The sequence below is a fragment of the Leuciscus leuciscus genome (genome assembly GCF_965113295.1).
Source record: "Leuciscus leuciscus genome assembly, chromosome: 24".
Taxonomy (NCBI): Eukaryota; Metazoa; Chordata; class Actinopteri; order Cypriniformes; family Leuciscidae; genus Leuciscus; species Leuciscus leuciscus.
Genome location: NC_138723.1, coordinates 21,260,494 through 21,282,100, shown reverse-complemented (window position 1 = coordinate 21,282,100; position 21,607 = coordinate 21,260,494). Strand labels below are relative to the sequence as shown.

General features: G+C 37.2%; 3 protein-coding genes across 6 annotated transcripts in view; all 3 read right to left on the bottom strand.

Moving 5' to 3' along the window:
* ryr1a (ryanodine receptor 1a (skeletal)) overlaps positions 1–7,781 on the bottom strand; it is a 50,484-nt gene extending 42,703 nt beyond the window's left edge. For 3 of the 4 annotated variants that reach the window (XM_082156985.1, XM_082156983.1, XM_082156984.1), the window contains exons 1-14: positions 7,565–7,780; positions 3,839–3,958; positions 3,646–3,747; positions 3,364–3,384; positions 2,952–3,026; positions 2,745–2,823; positions 2,539–2,651; positions 2,355–2,454; positions 1,849–1,945; positions 1,679–1,753; positions 1,433–1,589; positions 1,169–1,333; positions 489–610; positions 50–239 (exon numbers count right to left, since the gene is read on the bottom strand). In XM_082156985.1, the coding sequence (XP_082013111.1) occupies positions 50–239; positions 489–610; positions 1,169–1,333; positions 1,433–1,589; positions 1,679–1,753; positions 1,849–1,945; positions 2,355–2,454; positions 2,539–2,651; positions 2,745–2,823; positions 2,952–3,026; positions 3,364–3,384; positions 3,646–3,747; positions 3,839–3,958; positions 7,565–7,612 (1,464 nt within the window). In that variant the 5' untranslated portion in view covers positions 7,613–7,780. Of the gene's footprint in view, positions 1–49; positions 240–488; positions 611–1,168; positions 1,334–1,432; positions 1,590–1,678; positions 1,754–1,848; positions 1,946–2,354; positions 2,455–2,538; positions 2,652–2,744; positions 2,824–2,951; positions 3,027–3,363; positions 3,385–3,645; positions 3,748–3,838; positions 3,959–7,564 lie in introns of all 4 variants that reach the window. The other variant, XM_082156986.1, reaches the window with a different exon arrangement.
* Positions 7,782–8,648: 867 nt separating this feature from the next.
* On the bottom strand, positions 8,649–14,791 carry LOC309489727 (uncharacterized protein). The gene is made up of 13 exons (XM_082158587.1): positions 14,519–14,791; positions 14,338–14,426; positions 14,120–14,216; positions 13,294–13,577; positions 12,906–13,063; positions 12,637–12,783; positions 11,581–11,661; positions 11,383–11,485; positions 11,204–11,259; positions 11,007–11,112; positions 10,815–10,899; positions 10,586–10,721; positions 8,649–10,330 (listed from the first exon to the last, which is right to left on the bottom strand). Exons 1-13 carry the CDS (start codon positions 14,648–14,650, stop codon positions 8,823–8,825), a joined length of 2,982 nt encoding a protein of 993 aa, XP_082014713.1. The 5' UTR covers positions 14,651–14,791; the 3' UTR covers positions 8,649–8,822.
* Positions 14,792–16,121: 1,330 nt separating this feature from the next.
* On the bottom strand, positions 16,122–21,607 carry mdh2 (malate dehydrogenase 2, NAD (mitochondrial)). Its single transcript, XM_082157238.1, has 9 exons — positions 21,427–21,607; positions 19,415–19,583; positions 18,983–19,066; positions 18,630–18,739; positions 17,572–17,697; positions 17,374–17,451; positions 16,921–17,020; positions 16,583–16,734; positions 16,122–16,428 (listed from the first exon to the last, which is right to left on the bottom strand). Exons 1-9 carry the CDS (start codon positions 21,487–21,489, stop codon positions 16,297–16,299), a joined length of 1,014 nt encoding a protein of 337 aa, XP_082013364.1. The 5' UTR covers positions 21,490–21,607; the 3' UTR covers positions 16,122–16,296.

The window sequence follows — 21,607 nt, the reverse complement described above, 5'->3', positions numbered from 1 at the left end:
AAAATTTGGTTTATCTGTATTTGCGTGTATTTTTGAGAGCATGTCTAACCTCCTCTTGAAATAGATTCTGACGGTTCCTTAAAGAGCGCAGTTTGGTCTGCTTCTCTTCATGTTCCAGCTCCTCGTCAGGAGGGCGGAAATAGAAGATGAGATCCTGCAAGGACAGAACAATAGAATCTAGAGGCAGAGATGGGGACGGACCTGGAGATTTACTTTTCCCACTCAGAGAGTCCAGACCCCTGTAAGACAACACAAATCAACAAAAAATAAATAATTTACCCGTACCCTGATATTTACCCTTGATAAAACAACAACAAAAATTATTAAACCAGTGTTAATGGTGCTAAATTGACTATATGGTCTCAACGTCTGAATGAATAGGCTTTTTTTTCTGTTTTGATAGGCTGGTTTAAGATTTTTCCAAGAATCCTTAAAGATTACAATTTGCTGCAATTTTAGACCAGATCTACAGCTGTATGTGGGCGTACTTAATGAACTGAGTGAAGAGTCCCGCAGTGCTGTAGATCATCCTAGCAGCCTGGGATTCTGCTGTTTGAGAGCGGGCCACAGTCAGAGCATCGTCCATGTGACCCTCCTGATGCAGTATTGCCTAATGAAAAGAAATGCACATATTAGAATTGATTGAATCTGTGAATTCTGCAGTTTTAGGTCTGCTTAGGTCTGTGAATTTAAACTACTGTTCAAAGGTTTGGGCTATGTAAGATTTGTTTTTATGTTTTTGAGTATAAAGTCTCTTAGGCCACGTTTACACGTGGCCGGTTATTTTCATAAACGGACATTTCACCCTCTCCGTTTTCAGAAAAGTGTTCGTTTACACAAACCCGTGTATATGCCGTCAAGAGCATGCCAAACCTGTAGGTGGCAGTGTAAAGAGAAGCTCAAGCCCATGTAAGCCAATCAGAATCCCGAAAATATAGGTTGCACCTTTGACGCAGTGCAAGTTCTGTCTATTATTTTATGAATATAAAGTTCAAAAGAACAGAATTGATTTGAAATAGGATTTTTTTGTAACAATGTAAATGTTTTTACCGCCACCCTTGCTCAGTTTAATGCATCCTTGCTAAACAAAAGCTTAAATTTATTTTGAATCAAACAATACAGACCCCAAATTTTTTAACGGTAGTGTCCATGAGGTTAAAACTCATACCTTTCTCTTCAGTGGCCCCAGTCGAGCAGACTTGGCATCCACTGAGGCATATGTGAGCCACAGGCTAGTAGAGACATGCTGCACGAAGCACATGGACTCTCCGTACTTGATCTCTGGGATCCCCATTCCTTCCACATCACGTTTCTGAGCCACCTCTGTCTTCTCCTACTCAATCAAATGACATAAAAAGTTTTGACATCAAAAAAATTTCAAAAGAGCAACCTCCCAGAGAGTATGTTATAAAGCTGAGAGCATTATTCAGACCTTAGAAGCACGAAAGCAGAAAGCAGAGTTCTTCGTATTCGCCTTTTCCGGGTCCACAATCAGGAGTCCTTTCTCTTCATCCAGGCACAGATACCTGCCTGTTGTGATGTGACGCACCCTGAAGGACTGACCCCACTTCATGTGGCTACCACTCCACCTGTGTACAATGAGATTGAACATCAGCTCTGAAGGAGAAAAACATTATTTTTGCTTGTTAAGGATCTGCTGTATAAAAATAGCACCAACCCGATGCGAAGAGGCTCCAGTCTCCAGAGAGATCTGGCGTGGCTGCACACGGCTCCACCTTCATAGTGTGCATTTCTGAAATTTCAAGCAAAATACGAAAAGATTGATTGTGGTGTAGATTAGCTGTTTGTGCATGTTCACATACAGTAGCATGTGGATGTGTATCTCACCGTCTCTGGTCGTCGCCCTGGTCTGCAGCAGGAATTGTTAAACACTCATCCATGTGCCCGTGGAAAAGACGCAGAACATGCCCTCCAGTCAGATACCCTGAACCAAGGAAACATCACAAAATAATGTATTACGTTTGTTATAAAGGCACTTTAAAATTGGTCTACAATGCATATTGATATTGGTTGTATAATGCATATTGGTTTAACTGTGGAAAATAAGGAAATGAAGACATAAATATTAGTAATGTAATTTTACAGTTGTAATTTTTATTCTTATTTTGTTTTTATTTAGTCATTTTTATATTGTTTACTTCATCAGAATGGTACGAAATTTGGTAAAGGTTTTGGCACTTGCTACAATTCATACTATATATATATATATATATAGCAATTAGATTTATTTTTTTTATTTTTTTAAAGTCTTGCAGCCCTAAAGCATTTAAAATGTCCCAAGTTTTATGGTAAACAAAATGTGGAATTTACGAAAGCTTGTACTTTAAGCTTACCCTCTGCCAGCTCACAGCCAGAACAGACTGGGTTCATGTTCCAAAGGGTCTGCATGAAAGAAGCGTCCACCATGAGGTCTCCGCTGGCATAGGACAGGTGCTGTTGATGGGACAGATGTTTCAAGTGAAACTGTAAGGCTCCATCTACAAGAGATTGTGTTGACTATATAGAGACGGGCCTTACCAGATATCTCTCAGAGGACACGCTAACCAGGATGAGATCATCGCCCACCCTGACCTTCTCACCCTCTGACCTCTGCTTGGATGCAGGGTGAATGGTCCACCAACAAGCCTCACCTGGAGGGAGATTTTTTTAAACTCAGATTTCCCTTTTGTATATTTGCAAGCACTCAGTATATTTGAGATAACAATCCCCTAGAAATCAAACACCTGTCGAATCCTCCTGCAAGCCCACGTCAAAGGCCAACTTGTCTGTGAGTGACCTTGATGTTGTCAAACAGCTTAGGTACTGCATCGTGCAAAGAGATGGCAATCAATAAAAACAGAGGGAATAAATTATTATTTCGCTATAGTACATTTTCTCTTAAAATACTCATCCAGGGATGGCCTGTATGTGTATATTAAAATTTGACCCACCATGCTAGAGTGAGTGTGTCTGAGAAGGATAGCATGGCCATACAACAACGTGCGGTGGCCTCCTCCTTGTGAAGACTAGAAAGAAGGTGGAAAAACATGACCACATACAATTCAAGGGACAAATCTATATAGATAGGTTTTTTGTCACAGCAATAACTGAAAGATTAACACAGAATTGCGTTAGGTGAGTAAAGACTATGAGAGGACAAAAAAATGCGCTGTTACAGTGTTTAGCATCAGGGTGGACTCAGTTATAACCCGCCTTTCCACTGTCTCCGACATTAGTGATGAATGACTTCTGGCCTGCCTTTTATCAGAGATAGTGACAAGGCGGCTATAATCTGAGGTAGAAACACAGCAATAAGAATAAGCTAAATTCAAGGAACATTTCGAGGCAAAAATGGAAACCTACCCATTTGTCCAAATCGACTGCCTATAGTATGCAAAAGAGAAAACAAGGTAAGGAGGACAAGAAATGTTCATGCATTTCATGGTTGTTTGGGCACAACAAGTAATTGAATTTGAACTGAGTTGGTTTGATATTAAAAGGATAGTTCACCCAAAAACGAAATTTATGTCATCATTTAATACTCACCGTAATGTTGTTCCAATTTAATTTTTTAATTTTTGGGTGGACTATCTCCTTTTAAGAGTGACTCTCACCCCATTCCTGATGTATGTGCTCTTAACAAACCTCATTAAGATCATTTGTATTAGATAGCATTTCCTGAAGGGCCCGCACAGACAAGGACTGCTCCAGGATAAAGCAGCATATGGCCAGATCAGGAGGAACGTTCTAGAATGACAAAAAAAAAAAAAGTGTACAGAACACTGTGAATCCAAAACATTATTTCATAAACTCAGAATGACATGTAAGAAAAGCATACCTGGGCATTGGATGTAGTTTCCAGAAAGCACAAGCGATTCCCAAAACCCTCACAGGACAGACAGAGTTTGATCTGCTCCTTCAGGATAGTAGCTGTGCACTGTAGAACCACCTGGTCGTCCTACAAAGAAAATAAATGTCAAGATGTCAGTCTTTGGGTAATATATCATGTTTTTAAAGAAGACTAAACATTTCAGAATAGTTAAAGGGTTAATTCACACAAAAATACAAATTCTGTTGTCATTTACTCAACCTCATGTAGAAGTCATTCTAGCCCTATTTATTTCTGCAGAACACAAAATACATTTTGATAAAATGTTGGTAACCCAACCATTTTGATGCTCTTTGGCTTCTATTGTATTGACAAAAAACAAACACTGAGACATTCCTCAAAATATATATATCTTTTTTGTGCTCCACAGAAAGAAACAAACTCATACAGGTTTGGAACGACATGAGGGGGAGTAAATGATGACAGATTTTACATTTTTGGGTGAACTATCCTTTTAGCATTAGACAAAATGCTATCAAAATTGAAATGTCATTTATTTTATCCAGTGACTGAGTACTTTTCGGGGCACAATCTCACGCAACCTCATGATAAACAAAGACAATATTTTGACGATACATCATCTGATAGAGAGTACTAGTAATCTCAATCTTTGTTCTACTGGAATCACAGAAATCCAATTAGATTCAGTATTGAATATTGCCACTTTCTGAAATACTGCTTTAGACAAGTCATTGATGTTTTCTTTGTAACAACATGCCCATAGCACACATTGCTGCTACATAACTTGGTATTTGTAACCTTGATCAAGGCAGCAAGCACCTAATCCTGAATGTGGCTCAGGTTACAGCCAAAACACTTGTGAGGAGGCTTAGATGAGGCCTGTCTGAGAAGATTGCTTTATTTATTAAATATTTTCAAGTTCTAAGAGAAGCAAAGTTATTTGATAGGTTATATGAAAATCTATTTATTTGATCTTGATACATGCGTGTAGTAGTGCTACTAATTCTATGTACAACACCACCCTCTGTAACTCTATTGTCATACAAATTGACCTCAAAAAGTCTTGATTTAATAGATAACCTCATTAATGTTCCTTTGATTCAGTTCAATATATGTTGTATGAATATACAATGTTTATGTAAAATTGTCAGCATTTCATATTAAAGATGAAGCCTGCCTTTATAGACAAATTGGGCCAGGTCATGTCCTTGACAAGCTAGTCTGCATGACAGTGTATTAAGCATGTAAGTGTGTCATCTGATGAGATATTCCAGGGCTGGAATGTAACCCAGTGGGCCGTGGAAAACCCATGTCTACACCGACACATTCTGCTAGTAACCTGAGACACAGCGCTTCTGTTATAATAATATAGTCATTGTGAGATCGCATTATAACATTTGCATCTAATAAATGGCAGAATACGTTTTTATAATATATGAGAGGGAAATGCACCAAGCATTAATTTGATTTACAATCATCCCATTAAAATAGTTAAACATGTTGTTGGAAATACATACTGTTCAACAGTTAAGTTTTTTTTAAAGACATTAAAGTTAGCATCAAAAATCTAAATTGGCTCATGCTACTGTATTATAAATTGTTTATTCGTTATTCGTAAATTCATGTTCTCTCAAAATCTTTCATCAAAATAACTTCCCTTCCCACTTGCACCATCATCTATTCTCTTCTCTGATGATGTCATTACTGGCCCGAGGACAACCTGTCACTCACATGACATCACAGAAATAAGCAAATCAAAGCGATCCAACAATCCAATCAATTCCTGATGGACAAAATCATGTTCCGCCCAACATTTTTTCTTGTTCAAAAAGCCGTTTCACTTAGAGACTTACGTTTCATGCCGACAGGAAGGAAACATGAAATTGGTCAAAAGTGACAGTAAAGACTTTTACACTGTTACAAAAGATTTCCATTTCAAAGAATCCTGAAAAAATGTATCACGGTTTCCACAAATATATTAAATAGCACAACTGTTTTCAACATTAGGAAATGTTTCTAGAGCACTACATCAGAAAATTAGAATGATTTCTGAAGGATCATGTGACTCTGAAGTCTGGAGTAATGATGCTGAATATTCAGAAATTATATTAAGTTGTTATACTATTTCACAATATTACTGTTTTTACAGTATTTCTGATTAAATAAATGCATGATGAGCAAAAGAGATAATAAATAAATAAAGTATGTGCTTGTATAAAAGGAATGTTTAGATTTTTAGATTTGCTAAATTTCTGATTTTATTTTTGCCGTACACAATCATATAGACCTGCTGTGTGACAAATACAATTTTAGAAGAATACTATTCAATGTGTGTATTAATATGAGGTAATAAAACTGCATAAAATGAAATTTGAAAATATATAAAGATTTTGAAGATTTGTTTTAAATGGTCTTCAAATAGTTTTAGCATGTCGTCGCTTACTGTTTGAAACGACGACAACAACCCAATTAGATTCACAAGAATTAAATTACTTTTTTAGTCAGCTTTCTCCCCTGTCTCTCCCGGCCTCCTCCTCTATCCCTCTATTTCAGGCTGTGGCACCTGCTACATGCAATTTTCCTGGAGCCAGAGTCACACAAAAGAAACAGTGGAACTGTAATCACTGAATGACTGTTCATTTGGGACGATGACTGTCTGACTTCTTGTTTCACAAATCACAGAATGTATCAAGAAACTGCATCAAAAATACCTTTCCATAAAACACTTTGTAATGAAGAATGATCCAAAATGATGCATTCTGTGACATCTCGTAAACAGCATTAAAGGATTTCACAAGCTGGACCACTTCATCTACTTTTCTTTCATTATCTAGTCACTCATCATGAGTGTTCATGAAATGTTTCTGTTAATCAAACTCTAAATATGTGCTGAAAAGCTCTAGAGGCCGTCATAAAAATAGGGGGACATGGAATAGACTTTTTAAATAGACTGTAACAAACAGGTGTTGGTTCATGACGGGCCAGAAAGCTGCTAATCCCATCTCTGTATATAGACTCAGAGCTCATAGACAGCAGCATCACGAACAACAGTGTAAAACAGCACTAGTTGTCTTGATCTATGCTTCTGCATTGGTTGAACTCCATACTGTTCAAATCTTCCACTGCATCCATTATAGGACTGTTTGAGCACTTGTTAGAAGGACTTAATGTTCATGTTGACATAACCCCAACACAGTCAGGTCAGGCATTTACAACACTAAGGTCAAGCATATAGACTCATAAACATACACTACTGGGCTTCACTCGCACATCTTAAATTCACAGATCTTTGTATATTTGGTCTAGATTTATATCTTGGTCTTGGCAGTATGTAGTCATCATGCTTCTGTGCACAGTGCCAAGTGTAAAGTCATGTTTCAAACAGTGACAATCCAACCTCTGCACTGCACTATGTATAAATAGACAACAATGCCAGCAAATCCACACACCTGGTCATGTCACTCCACATTCATCCAAAAACATTCATGAAAACTGAATGAGAAAGCTGTCAACTTTAACACTGACCATATACAATGTGCATTTAAGAATTCACACACCTTTCAAACAATGAATTTCCATGACTTCTGCATTCATTAAAACATTGTCATAAAAAAAAAAAATATTTCTAATGCATTATCTATACATTAATTTTTCATACATCTATACATGCATTTTATAACTAATTGGAGGTAAGGTATTCTCAATATAACTCACTGTTCGTAAGAACTGGATTTCCTCTTCTCCCTCAGCTGCTTCTGCCATGGTTCAGGAGATTTACAGGTACCAGCAAGAAAAGTGAGTCCCCTCTTTCCTTCTTCCCAGCTGGGACAGATCCCAGCCTTAGCTTCCCCACTTCTCTTTCACTTCGGACCACAGGCTGCCTGTGCGTGTGTGAGACTCCAGCTCTGGTGAATGCTGTTCACAGAGAGCTCCACTTTCTGTAGCGTCCTCTCGCTGCTCCACATCAAAGAGGAGGAGCACCAGCTTCATAAAACTAACATTATCACTCTCTGTTGGGCTTGGCTAAAAGATATTAACAATCTTTTTATAATAATTCAAACTGGTTTAATGAGTGAAAATATTGTACCTTCTTTTAAAACTTGGTTCATTTCCTTTTAATCTGGATTTGTTCCTTGGATATTTAAAGCAAATAAATAAATAAATAATTTCACTCTAAAAAAGAAATATTCCAAGTCACCAAAAAGGATTCTCAAACTTAGTTTGTAAAAAGAAAAAAGTAAACTGTACTGAAATGCACTTCCGATGGAACTGTGTTGGGCAACTGTTTGCCAATAGACTTTTATTGCAATTGCATGTTTTGCTTTTACAAACTTAATCACACATTTCTTGGATCAACAGCATGCCACAGACACTGTTTTTGCTTACATTTATTTAAGCAGAAACATATATTTTTTAAACATTTCCCAAACCAGTCTTCCTTACTTAACATAATATAGAACCAAAACCAGTTGCTTAAAGGGATAGTTCACCCAAAAATGAACATTTTGTCATTTACTCACCCTCATGTTGTTCTAAACCTGTTTGAGAAGTTTCTTAAGAAGATATTTTAAAGAATGCTGTTAAAGAGACAGCTTTCCTACTATAAAAGTCAACGGGGTCCATCAACTGTCTGGTTACCAACATTCTTAAAAATATCTTCTTATGTGTTCAATAGAAGAAAGAAACTCAACTTGAGGGTAAGTAATGACATTCTAACTTGCAAATGGATTTTGTCACAGGTCCTTATATGGATGAAAATTAAATGAACAGAACTTCAAGAAAATAACTACAAAAAAAGTGAACTATTAAAACGGATTTTTATTAAGAACAAATAAAATTTGTGACAGTTCACAAACATAAACAAATAAAACCACTGTTGCATAAATAATAGTTTAATGATTACACAAACCATATTCAGATCCCAGTCGTTGGGAAATGACATTGAACTAATAAAAATTAAAGAACTAAATGATTAAAGTGGTAACGGGTTCCAAGTAGACATGCGCACCTCATGCGATGGCCAGCGGGGAGAGTCTCTGTAGCGCCTTTTAGTGGTCGGATGCCTAAACTGAAAGGTTGGAGAGGAAAGATCACCAGGCAAGCTGTTACTTGTGTCATCTTCAAAACACACACCATCTCGTGTCAAAGAAGCAAAAGGTGGAAACTCAAATGGAGGACTGGCATTCACCCATGAGGGGGTTTCCTTGTCGCTTTCGTGCAGAGAGACTTGATCTGTTCTGAAGTCTTCGACTGAACTTGAGTCTTCAAAGAGATTCAATGGCACCATCTGCTGGAAGAACATTGGAGATGCAAGATCAGGTGTAAGAACTATAGGAGAAACATTTGAATCTTCATGATCATCTTCCTCATGACCACCAATGTGACACTTCTGATCCAACAGTTTATGAAGATCAAGCTCCTTGACATTCTGCTCTGTTTGCTTGCACAGGAACAGACATTCAGTTCTCTTCATTGCAGACAAATTCGGATCTTGATTTGGGTTTCCCAACGAGCTCAGAGAATCCACGTCATTTGTTGTCTGATTTTGAAGGGTATTTTGTGACCTCTTGCACATCTCTTGATGATGTAAATCATTAATCGGTTCTTGATCGACCGACTCCACACCTGAATCAGGACTAGCGTCACACATTCTTATGAAAGCCTGATTTGCTGAGGGAGATCCCACAGGGCTCTGCTCTGGTGGTCTCTCAGGTACGCCATCATGACTGATGGAGCGGCCAAATCGGCGTGCCCCCTGCCTCCGAAGGCGCGTGGCTCCCCTCTGAAGGGATTCCTGTGGTTTCTCCCAGAAATGAGGTGGCGCTCGAGATGTCCGGAGCAGCAAGGTCAAAGCACTAAAACCTCTAAGTCGCTCAGCCACGGACAAACGCTGATGGGGTCTTTTGAAACCAAGAGTTGAGTCTGTCACCTTGTCTTGTTTATAATTCTTTTCTGTTTTAATGCTTCCTTTTGTCTCTTGCACTTCATTGACACCCACCTTCTTCTCCGTGGTTTCATTCTCTTGCTCATTTGAAAGGGTTAGAGTCGCAAATATCGGCCAGACACTGTTATCAATCTCAGTTTCAACTCTACCAACTTCCTTTTCCAAAACAGAGATCTCATCAGTACACGACTCCAGCATCACCTCAGGTAGGCTTATGGATCTACGAGGACGAGATCGGTTCTTAGAGCGGTTCTTATCTTTTTTGGACTCTTTCCGTGGCTGCTTGACCTCTGTGCTTGCATTAATTTGAGACCCTTGATTTTGAGTAACAGATTGTATTACCTCACATTCTCCTAACCGCTCAAAGTCTTCAACTTCAAGTACAGTCCAGCATTCATCATCACCACAGGGTTCTTCACTGTCCTGTCTCTGCATGAAAGATGCTTCAGATCCCATTTTTAGACAGTCATCAGGGCTTTCAGCAAAACTGCAGTTGAGAAGATCCGGGTCATCGTCCACCTCATTCCCAACAACAACTGAATGATTGAAAATTAAACATTACATTTAAATTTTTTTTTGAACAAAAGAAAATATGAAAAGATTTAAAGTATACAATAATGTCAATGATTGTGATGTACTGACATATTGGCCAGATTTTTATTGAATCAGTAAATATTGTGTAAGAAACAGACTGACATGTAACTTTTAGTGCACAAATCAAATTCATGTACAAGTTGATTCAAATGATAATCAAAAATCAGTCAAATAAATTAATAAAAACTCATCCAAACCTGCTTCTGGTTCATCAATGACAACAAGAGGTATCCTTAGAGACATATCATAATTTATAAGTGGTGAATCACTTTTACAGTCAAGCTGTTCTTGTGAACACTTTTCAGGGTCTTTATGTGTTGGTGTCACTGAAAGCTAAAAATATGAAACCAGGTTAGCAGAGCGAAAAAAATAAAACAAAAAAAGTAAAAACTACTAAAAGCTGGTAAAAAAAAAAAAAAAACGTACTTGGTTACTGTTGTTTCCATTGGACACAGTAAAAAATCTGAGAGATCTTTTTCTCCGATGCACCTTTTCTTCTTGTGTTGGAGGCCTGAAACCCCCAAAACATACACAGATAAGCCTAACTGCTACTCTCTGTAGATTAAATATCATCCCCAAATTAGTATTACAGAGTAGAGTGCAGTCATGATACAGTACCTAAGCAATTTCCGCTGTTCTCTCGTGTGGCTTCTCTTCTTGGTGGTGATAATAGTATCTTCTTTACTACACTTTTCCTTCAGGGGACTATGACTGCTTACAGATTCTAACAGATTTTTGCAAAGCAACTTTAGGGTATCAATATTCTACAACAATCATGAGATAAGCTGGTAAAATACACACATAAATAGACTGACCTTCTGGCTGAGTGATAGTTGTCGACCTGTCCTCTCTTAGGTCATGCAGAGACCGCCTGAACAATAGTAAACACACAAGCTAAGAAATCGGGGATGAACATCTTTTGCAAAGTAGTCTATGAAAGTCATCTGACAACCAGACAAAATGGATATTTATGTATCATAAGCCAAAAATTTACCTTTTCTTCACAGATCCTTCAGGTTCAGGAAGTGATTCCTCTGTGGCTTTACGTTTGACTGTAACTGGTGATTGAGGAGTGGGGCTTTTTGAGAGAGGAGTCACTATAAAGATCAAAGAAGCATTTTTTTTTTACTTTTGCAGTTTAAGAGAATAACTAATAGGAAAGCACTTACCATGCAAAAATATAGTGGCTCACCTGACGTGACATCTAAGACTATTGGAGGTCCAGTGGGTGTACGACATGGCTTCAGTTTGGAAAAAGCATCTACGAATATTTCTGAAACATTTTGATAAAAATATACATTATCATTAAAACGGAAAGAAAGATATGCTAGGAATTATTTTTTTGCCCATAACTTAAATTATATACTTATATTCTTCAGAATATATATTTTATAATCATCGTTATTATATCCTTCAGAAATGTATTCCTTTATTCTGATATACTGATTTGGCCCTCGGGAACCATTTCTTATTATTATCAATGTTGAAACCGTTGCACTGCTTAATATTTTTGTGAAAGCCGTGACTTTCAGGATTATTTTATTCTTTTCATGTTTTTTCATAATTTTTAATATTATATAGCAAAATCAAAGATGACACCATATATTTACGATTGGTGGGGAACTAATAAAATAACTTTTAAAAAATACAGAATACTGTGGGGGACATGACCACCTTAATTGTCTGTGGTGGTTGTGGCAGTATGAAACCAACAATTGAAGAAACTTTCTTTAACAGAAGATGACAGGTGCAATAGATGTTCGCTATCCCCAGCAAATCATTCTTATACATTTAATACATTCCTAAATTGTATCCATTCTGGTCTTCTTTTTTTTGGTGCATTGTCAAATGCTCTTAATGTTTCTGTGAAACCCTGTCCAATAATTGCAATTTTTGGTGTACTCCCTGTTGATGGCTTGCGCCATGCTAAAATTATTGCTTTTGCTTCATTGGTAGCCAGAAGAAGAATATTGTTACATTGGACATCCTCATGCCCCCCTCCTAAATTGTCCTGGTTAAAGGACTTAATGTCCTTTTTTACACCTGGAAAAAATTAAACACTCCATTATAGATTCTGTTAACTCATTTTATAAAATGTGGAACCATGTCCTTTCCTTTTTTAAGACTGTACCTTCATTGGAGATTTGATTTCCTTGTCATGTTTTCCATGTATGCCATGCATAATTGTCATTTAATAATCTGCTCAATAAAAATATATATACAAAACAAACAAAAAAAAAAATCTCACCACCAACACTTCGTCTTCGTTGTCGTCTCAGACTTCTGTAAACACTGAGTCCTGTCCTCTTACTAAACATAGCGCCACCTTCAGGAGAGGGTGTCTCTGTTCCCCCTGTTGCTTTTAAAGCCTCCAGCATACATGATGGAACAACACCTGATAAGACAAAGTTCACACACAAGTACAAGCTCAGTTTACTCCAAATAATGGACCCAAATTGCTGCACCCAGCAAAGGGCAGGTTAACCAATCGCTCATTCAAATCTCCTACATCTTTACCAATACGTTCTGCATGAAGAATGAGTGATTTGATCACTGATGTCTGCTGGTCTAAATGTTTCTCGGTGTCCAGAGTGAGTTTGCAAGGTTGACACAGAAGCAGGTTAGGAGCAATAACAACAGCCAGGCTACTCGCATCCATTCTATTCTCACTGCATCTGATCAAAGACATGAAAATAAGGAAAATATGATCAAAAATGAGCTTGTGTATTGTCTATAAATCTATGCAAAGTGTTTTTAGCATGCTGACAATTACCACAGACAATTTCGACTTAAGATTAAATATTACAGAAAAATAAGAGACTATTCCTTTAGGATTTGCACAGATCCAAGGAAAATAAGACTCAAATTGATATTCAGCAAAGTAAGCTGCAATCAAATGTAAAACCTCTCTGCAGCTTGACGCAGAAAGGTGCAGAGGAATCTGAGTGCACGAGCGTGGGATGAAGGTAACAGAGCTGTAATGAGCAGAGTTGTTCTGTTTCTCACTCCCTCCTGGTCATGTGTTATCTCAAGCCCCTGGGCCTGAATCAGAGGGATCTGGAGGTCAGTAGGGATGAGAGGAGATGGCAGCTCACGCAGGAACTGCTTGATGAGAGAGGCGACGTCACAAGGCTGCAGGAGGTCTGCGTGCGGGGGAAGGAAGACTGGCTTTCCCTGCTCCAAATCTGCCTATGAAATAAAAGCATTTGTTGTTACCTTTTCTTGCAGATCATTTTAAACATTTGTCAAAAGAGCTATTTGTATTTTAGATGTGCACTACCAGTCAAAAGTTGTATGTTTTTGAAAGAAGGCTCTTATTCTCAACAAGGCTGCATGTATTTAATCAAAAATACAGTAAAACCAGCAATTTTGTGAAATATGACAACAATGAAAAACAATTGTTTTTAACAAGCAGCCATTACTTAACGTTAAGTCTTCAGTGTCATGTTATCCTTCAGAAATTATTCTAATTAATGTAAATAAATTCAGCCTTGGTGAGCATAAACATTTTAAATATAATCTTATTTATTACAAACTTTATACCAGTATTGTAAAACTTGTGGGTAAAAAATACACATGTAAAGGTCAAAACGGGTACCTGAATAAAAAGATTGCCACCTGTAGGCTAACTGTATAAATTTAACACGCACAACTACATCTAGGCAGAGTGGTAAGATATAACCTGTTAATGCCATTGTGATATGATATATGACAGATTTGAAGGAATTTACCCTTAGAGCTCGGATACGATTCAGGGATCCGGTCTTCCTGAAAAGACCTTCTGTATCAAGATGTTGTGACAGATATCCACAGGCCTCCACCAGGAACCTGAAAACCATATGAGGTAACTTATATGCTCTCATGTGGCATACAAACGCAGGCTTCTGTCTCTTTTTTAAATTTTTTTAATCTGAATTTTAAAACAAACAAGAGATGTTGATAAACATACTGAGGTACTGTACCGCCCATGTCAGAGAGTTGATGTTGAGGGAGCAAATGCATGTCACGTCCAAAAGCAAAGCGTTGTGACGAGCTCTCCTGAGAGACAAATTCAACGTATGTAACGTTAAATGATACAATATTTTAGGCAACAAATAATCGCCCTTCGTTTTTTTTGTTTTGTTTTTTACCTGACTAAAAGTTTGTTGACAGTTGGAATCTCCATTCAGAAAGTTCTTCCAGTTTTTCACGCGGATACCGACAGCTTTGAGCGCGTGAATGATCGCTACCACGCGCAAACGCTCCTCTGTTAAACCAGCCATTATTTGACGGTCTGAACACCACAGAAACGTTCTGTCGAGATTCAGAATGTTTTGTTTAATTGGTTGTTATTTACTTGCACATTAAAGTCATAGAAACGGTACATTTGGCTAATTAGTACGGCGGTGGATGTGGAGACGACGTTTTCGTATGAACCGCCTGAAATGATTGGTGGCAGGTCGTTTCCGCTCATCTGCACGTATGCAAATGAGCTAACCTTATTCAAATAAGCCAATGTGAGAAAATATATATATATTTTTTTATAATATTTTGACTGGAATTGACTAATGTGTTTCCTTTTATTATTATTAAATTAAAAATAAAATAAATTCAGCCTGTTGAATATTTATCTCTAACTTGTTTGCAATAGTTTAATTTTTATGCCGGTAAACGGAGGGTAATTTTTTTCTTTAATCAAAAGTGAGAAAACTGTACAAATATTTTAATACATACACTCAAAAAACAAATTGTTTAATTGGTTGTTACTTAACCATTTGAAAATATTAAAATTTAAACATTAAACAATCTAATAATATATTCAAAAATTAGTATTTTTCAAAAGTAATATTTTTATTTTAAAATATCTCCTAATGTGATCAACATCTCGTTGGTTGGTATTGGTCAAGTGTTTTTTATAATATATTTATGCATGTAACTACATACACTACATATATAGACATCCAGTTTCATGTTTTTATTTCACCTTTTCCAATAACAGTAGCATGTTAGTGTCTTAAAAAGACCTTGGTCTTAAAATGGCATTGTTCTCCCATTGTAAACAGTATTTTATAATGGTGCTTAAATCATATTGCTGATAAATGTTTTCCCCTAAAATGACTTTAAATGGGTAAATTCTTTAAAAAATGCTAAAAGCTTTAAGAGGTTTTCAGAAAGTTGGGTAGTTAAGCTTGCAAAATATCATGGGGGGAAAAATCATTTCAAATCATTCATGCAGGCAGTACCCCCTGCTCACATAACACAAATCTGGAGCAGACTTGAAACTATCATAAATAGATCTTTAAAAAAAAAGAATATATATATATATATATACTGAGAACTGATAACAATGTAAAACATTTTTTTTACCTTGAAATGCAACGCAAGTCGCTTTGGATAAAGCGTCTGCCAAATGCATAAATGTAAATATATATGCGTGTGTGTGTAGGGAATATAAAATCTTTTACATCATTAAGCTTCATTTAAATACCTCCAAATCACTATTCATTTGAATAAGCACATGGAAAGAGACTTGAATGTGAAAGTGGATCCTTGATTAAAAATAACAATAACACTGACAGTAGGTTTACTCAGAGCCATTTCTGTTTATGTAAAACTCATTCACATTGATTTATGAGTCACTCAAATTGCATCTGTTTATAATCAAAAAACAAACAAAAACACAAGTCAATAATATAATCTCATAGCAAAATAGCAATATTTTGAATAGAGTGAACTGAAATACAAGGACGTATATAGTTGGTAAACAAACCGTTTTATTCATGGCTGGATATTACTGTTTTAATCAGCACAAAGACTGTCTGCATCTTTGAAAATGCTGAAAATACATGTTTGGGAAACCCTGTTGACATACAATGACTCAGCTTTATAAATAAAGGACATTTCACAGGTAGCGTGCCACAAGCACAGATCACTTCATGTTTGAAACAAAATCTTCTCCTTTCTTGATGGAGCCCTTCAGTTCATCCATGGCTTCAGCTACCAGCTTCTCCTCAAACGCAGAGATCTTGCCAAGGCCAAGGTTCTTTTCAATGCCGTTTTTCTGAGAAAAGGAAGATAAATTAATTAAAAAAATGTTAGCAAACAAAAAGACAAAAACAGAAAGCCTGTTTTACCAGGTGGTTGTTGTCCCTGTGACCTTGTATGATCTGAACATAAGATGAAGTAACATCTAAAGAGGATCTAGCTAGATTTACCCCAAGCAGGAGAGGTGTAGAGAAGTATTTGCACTCCGTTTCCTCAGATCTCACAAATGCACATTCAACAACACCCTCCTTTCCATTCATGGCGTCAAGAAGGGAGAATGTGAACCTGGCTCCAGCGTAGGCCATGGACAGAGTGGCAGAGCCTATGAATAGAGATACATTTAGGTTTACAGATACAAATTCATATTTCAGATCTTCTAAATGGTATTTTTAATGTTATAAAAAAATAATAATAATAAAAAAAAGATGCCAGCGACATGAATGAACCAAAGCCTTACTTAATGCAAAAAAATAATAATAATAAAAATAAAAAAAAACTCAGTTCTCACCTGCACCAGCTTTAGCTTTCACAACCTCAGTTCCTGCTTCCTGGATCCTGACTGTCAAAGCAGACAGTTGATCTGCAGGGAACTCAACCTTGGGTGTGCACTGAAAACAACACGAAAAGAATACACATCAGCTTTATCATTTCACCAAATAATCTAAACAACCTGTCCTAAAGCAAAACTGCTGCGCAATGTGAAAAAAAAGAAAGAAAAAAGCCAATCAGAAGATATTTTACATTTATGGTACAGGATTGTAGACCAATGAGAGATTACACAATGAGCGGAGATATGCAGTGCAATGCCACAGAAATGAAGCAAGCAACCTACAAAATAGGCTGCCAAAAACTTGGATCGACATGAAAGTTAAAGCTTGAATTGGTAGTCATTGTAATGCAATACTGTTCAAATGCTTATTGAACAAGTTATCAGTTATGTAGTAATACAGGTTCTCCTCACCTGTGAAATGAGAGGAATGATGGTCTTTCCTGCATGACCTCCGACCACTGGCACATTGACTCGGGCGGGATCAAGTCCCTGGAAATATTGCAGTAACCGTGACAATGAAATGACTGTGCAAATGTATGTTCTGATGATGACATTAAATAAATAAGTCTGCACTTAAAAATCTGTATCTATTGAGTTTATAGAACTCACTTTGAGCTCAGCAACAAAAGTATTTGCTCTGACAATATCCAGTGTTGTCACACCAAAGACTCTGTTGGGGTGGTAGACGCCATGTTTCTTCATCACCTCTGATGTGATGGGAATAGTGGAGTTCACCTGAAATTCACAATGAAGTTTAATAATACAGAACTTGTTTTTCTATATGAACAATTATCAACTATCTTAAACGGACGGTCCAAAGCATACATGCATGTATGTGTATGTGTATAGATATGTAGTGTTATACACCATTTTGACCTTTGAGCAGTTATAAAGTGATATAACAGCAATGTACGGATCTCTCCGAGACTCTATACAGGGTTCCCACACCTTGGTTAACTTCAAATTCAAGGACCTTTCAAGGACTTTCCAGGTCCAACACCCTCAAATTCTAGGACTTAATGTGGGGACACATTTCAATTGAGGGCAAGGTAACATCGTGTTACCTTGTAAGATACATTGTTATAGTTTTTATGTGTCAAATACAACTATGCAAAAAAGCTTTTTTTGCTGTTATTTTTGGCTATGACAAATCTGATATTCTATTTGTCATATTTCTGTTTTGCATAAAACTGAAGGATATTTGGTACATCCTATACTGTATTATAAAATGATCTGATATTAACTTTTGCATGAATTTTATTGAAAAGAGCTTAGGCTCATGTAACCAGCCTATTTTTGCAATGTTTCACGGTGTGTCTGTGAAACGTTGAGGTCCCATAGTTTTATGTGCACGTCATTTCGTCATGGCAACGTACAACACAAAGTACCTCACGCGGGAAACACTTAACATAACACGTAAATGTGCGTAACTAACGTATATAAAGCAAGCTAGTATGCATAGGCCACGAAATGTTGGCAAAACAACACATTAGCGGACCGGAGGGAAAAATATGGAATTTTTTCCAGAAAACTTCTTTCGCTAAATAAATTCAAGCACCTGCATGCATGTTTATTTTCAAAAACTTCCCAGGGCCTTGAAAATTTTTTTTCAGATTCACAAACTTTCAAGAATTTCAAGGACCCGAGGGAACCCTGTTTATACTTACAGGGTTTGCAATGATGCAGATCATGGCCTCAGGGCAGTGACGGGCACAGGCATCAGCTAGTGTGGCCACAATAGTGGCATTGGTGTTGAACAGGTCGTCACGGGTCATACCTAGAAAAAGAGGCAAAAAGAACAATCTTCAGAAATGTATAGAAATCCATAAGAATTTCTCATTTATAACTGAGCACAATTCTATCCCGAAGCCCTTATGTTTAAGCCAATAAAAAAAAAAATTGTTGAATATCCTATTTTACATTCACACAAATAAAATGTTGCAAATGCCATTCGATTCTGACTATAAATACGCTTAAAAAAAAACAAAGCAGAGATATAAAAATATATATATATACCCACCAGGCTTCCTTGGGACACCAGCAGGGATGACAACAACCTCACAGCCTTTCAGTGCAGCACCCAGCTGATCTGCTCCCATGTACCCTGCAAAGCAAGACAGTGAGCACTATAGAAGACCAATTTATAGTAAAAAAAAAAAAAAAAAAAAAAAGTGGTAGGGTTTAAGCATTGGAGAAGTCTAGCATATGTTACCAGATAAAAGTAGGTTGTTTCAACTGTCAAGTATTTATATTTTAATAAAAAATTATGGGTTAAAAAGGTATCTGGATGAATCGTTCACAAGATTAGGATGATGCGTTTAGAAAACACAGCAAATTTCCATTTCATGCCAACTTTAAAATAATAAATATGATTTCTCTGCAAATACTAAAAAAAATCTAATTATAACCATCAGAACCAAGGAGGCTTAATGAGTCGAAACCATTTCTGTACCTGTGACATGGGCTCTGGTCTCAATGTGACTGAGGTCAGAAGCCACTCCAGGAGTGTGGGCGATATCGTAAAGTGACAGCTGGCTCACTAAAGGGCTGTTCTTCAGTAGGAGGGACAGGGGCTGCCCGATGCCCCCTGAGGCACCCAAGACAGCTACTTTCGCATTGTTCTGCAATGAGGAAAAATTGCAACATGTCACACAATTGCAATATGTGCTAATCCACCCTACTTATATCAGTAAAGTGTACTTTGACTCAATAGGCCATTAAATTTACTGCTTTGTATTGTTGTGTGCAATATATAAACATTTAAGAGGTATCATTAATCATAACCTGGTTATCGAAAACTGTTTAAAGGGTTAGTTCACCCAAAAATGAAAATTCTGTCATTATTACTCACCCTCATGTCGTTCCAAATCTGTAAGATTTTCGTTCATCTTCGGAACACAAATGAAGATCTTGATGAAATCTGAGAGCTTTCTGTCCCTCCATTGACAGCTACACAACTACCACTTTGACGCTTCAAAAGGTTCATTCAGAGATCGTAAAACTAATCCATATGAATTGAGCGGTTTAGTCCAGATTTCTGAAGAGACTCGATCACTTTATATGATGGACAGATTTAATTTAGGCTTTTATTCACATATAAACATTCATCATCTTGCACATCAGTTGTGGTAAACAAGCCAAAGCACGTTCACTTGACGTGCAAGAACCAATGAGATTCATTCCTGTGTGTTACGCAGCACGTTTGAGAATGAGGTTTGATCTCACGCATCAAGCAGGTTTGGTTGATTATATCTGTTAATCATATAAAGTGATCGGTTCTCTTCAGAAAATTTGTAGTAAACAGCTCAATTCATATGAATTAGTTTTACGATCTCTTTATGAAGCTTTTGAAGCGTCAAAGTGGTAGTTGCGTAGCTGTCAATGGAGGAACAGAATCAAAAAGATCTTCATTTGTCTTCAAAATATGAACTAAAGTCTTACGGGTTTGGAACGACATGGGGGTGAGTAATTCATTTTCATTTTTGGGTGAACTATCCCTTTAAAAAAAAAAAGAAAAAAAAAAAAGAGAACCACCTTTGAATGCAAAATGTTAAACATCCTTGTGTGTCTATGCGTTTACAAATGGAGGTCACATAACCATATTTTTTTAACTGGACCTTGGGACTTTTTCAGTCTGGAAATACACCAGTGCGAATATTTACTACCATTTGTGCAAAGAAATGGGAGGGTTTAAACCAAGTGATTAAGGACTCTGTAAAGTGTTTAGACAGTACAAAGGAAGTCTGTATGGCATACAAGTGCGTTTAGTGCGAGTTTATGGAAAACAAACTAATTAGTCTTATTCTATTGGCAACTAAACGCCTGTATTGCATTGTGTTATGGGGAATATAAGTACAAGCCTTATAAAGCCCAAAGTTGTGTTTCATGAAACATATCAGATGGTGAATCATCACAGTAGCGCTTTTGCCATTTTAAGCCAACACAAAAGATGCATTAAGCCTGATCTCTCATTACAGATCAAGACACTTTGTAGTACTTGCTACACTTCAAGCTGATTACAGTAATGACCTTTCAAAGAGGGGTCGAGTCAATGCGATGCCATCTCTAACCTGGATGATCGCACACAGGCAGAGGCAGACTACACGAGTTGGCAAGGTCGACTAAAACCTACTCATGGCGGACAGCAGGATTTCAACTGGATTCATGATTCTTGTAACCTCTGTAGCACTAAACCTAAAGTCCATATGACTAAGAAATCACACTGTCAGTGTGCTGGCTAAATGCCAAGCAAGGTAACTTCTAAGTTACCTGGATGCAGGTTCTTAACTTAGTTTCAACTATATTATTGTAGTCTATAGATTATTAAAGACCACGAATCAATAAAGAAAAAAAGTACATTTTGTTTTAATCTCAGTTTGACATGCCAGCGTCATTATACACTCATATTCATCACGTAAGCTAATGTTAGCGCACTCGCATGGTAACAAATTTGAACGTTTTTACCTGGGAAGAGGTGGACAAGCTCCGGGCGAGGGTGGCTGTTGGTCTAGCGATGCGGGAGAACATGTTGGACTGATATTTTGTAAGTGCTTGCTGTTTTAAAATTAATATTTGATATAGAGCCCCTCCTGACTGTGACTCCAACGTCCTCTAACAAGACAACCGGGTGAGAACAAGCCTACGG

What these genes read in the sequence shown, in the direction of transcription:
- LOC309489727 (XM_082158587.1), bottom strand. Translation starts at nt 14,650, where the DNA reads ATGGCTGGTTTAACAGAGGAGCGTTTGCGCGTGGTAGCGATCATTCAC. An exon ending in GTCAACAAACTTTTAGTCAG is followed by an intron (nt 14,427 to 14,518) that starts GTAAAAAACAAA and finishes TTTGTCTCTCAG; the next exon opens with GAGAGCTCGTCACAACGCTT. An exon ending in CTGCGTCAAGCTGCAGAGAG is followed by an intron (nt 13,064 to 13,293) that starts GTTTTACATTTG and finishes GTCTTTGATCAG; the next exon opens with ATGCAGTGAGAATAGAATGG.
- mdh2 (XM_082157238.1), bottom strand. Translation starts at nt 21,489, where the DNA reads ATGTTCTCCCGCATCGCTAGACCAACAGCCACCCTCGCCCGGAGCTTG. An exon ending in GACCAGAGCCCATGTCACAG is followed by an intron (nt 19,067 to 19,414) that starts GTACAGAAATGG and finishes CTTGCTTTGCAG; the next exon opens with GGTACATGGGAGCAGATCAG. An exon ending in TGGTGTCCCAAGGAAGCCTG is followed by an intron (nt 18,740 to 18,982) that starts GTGGGTATATAT and finishes CTCTTTTTCTAG; the next exon opens with GTATGACCCGTGACGACCTG.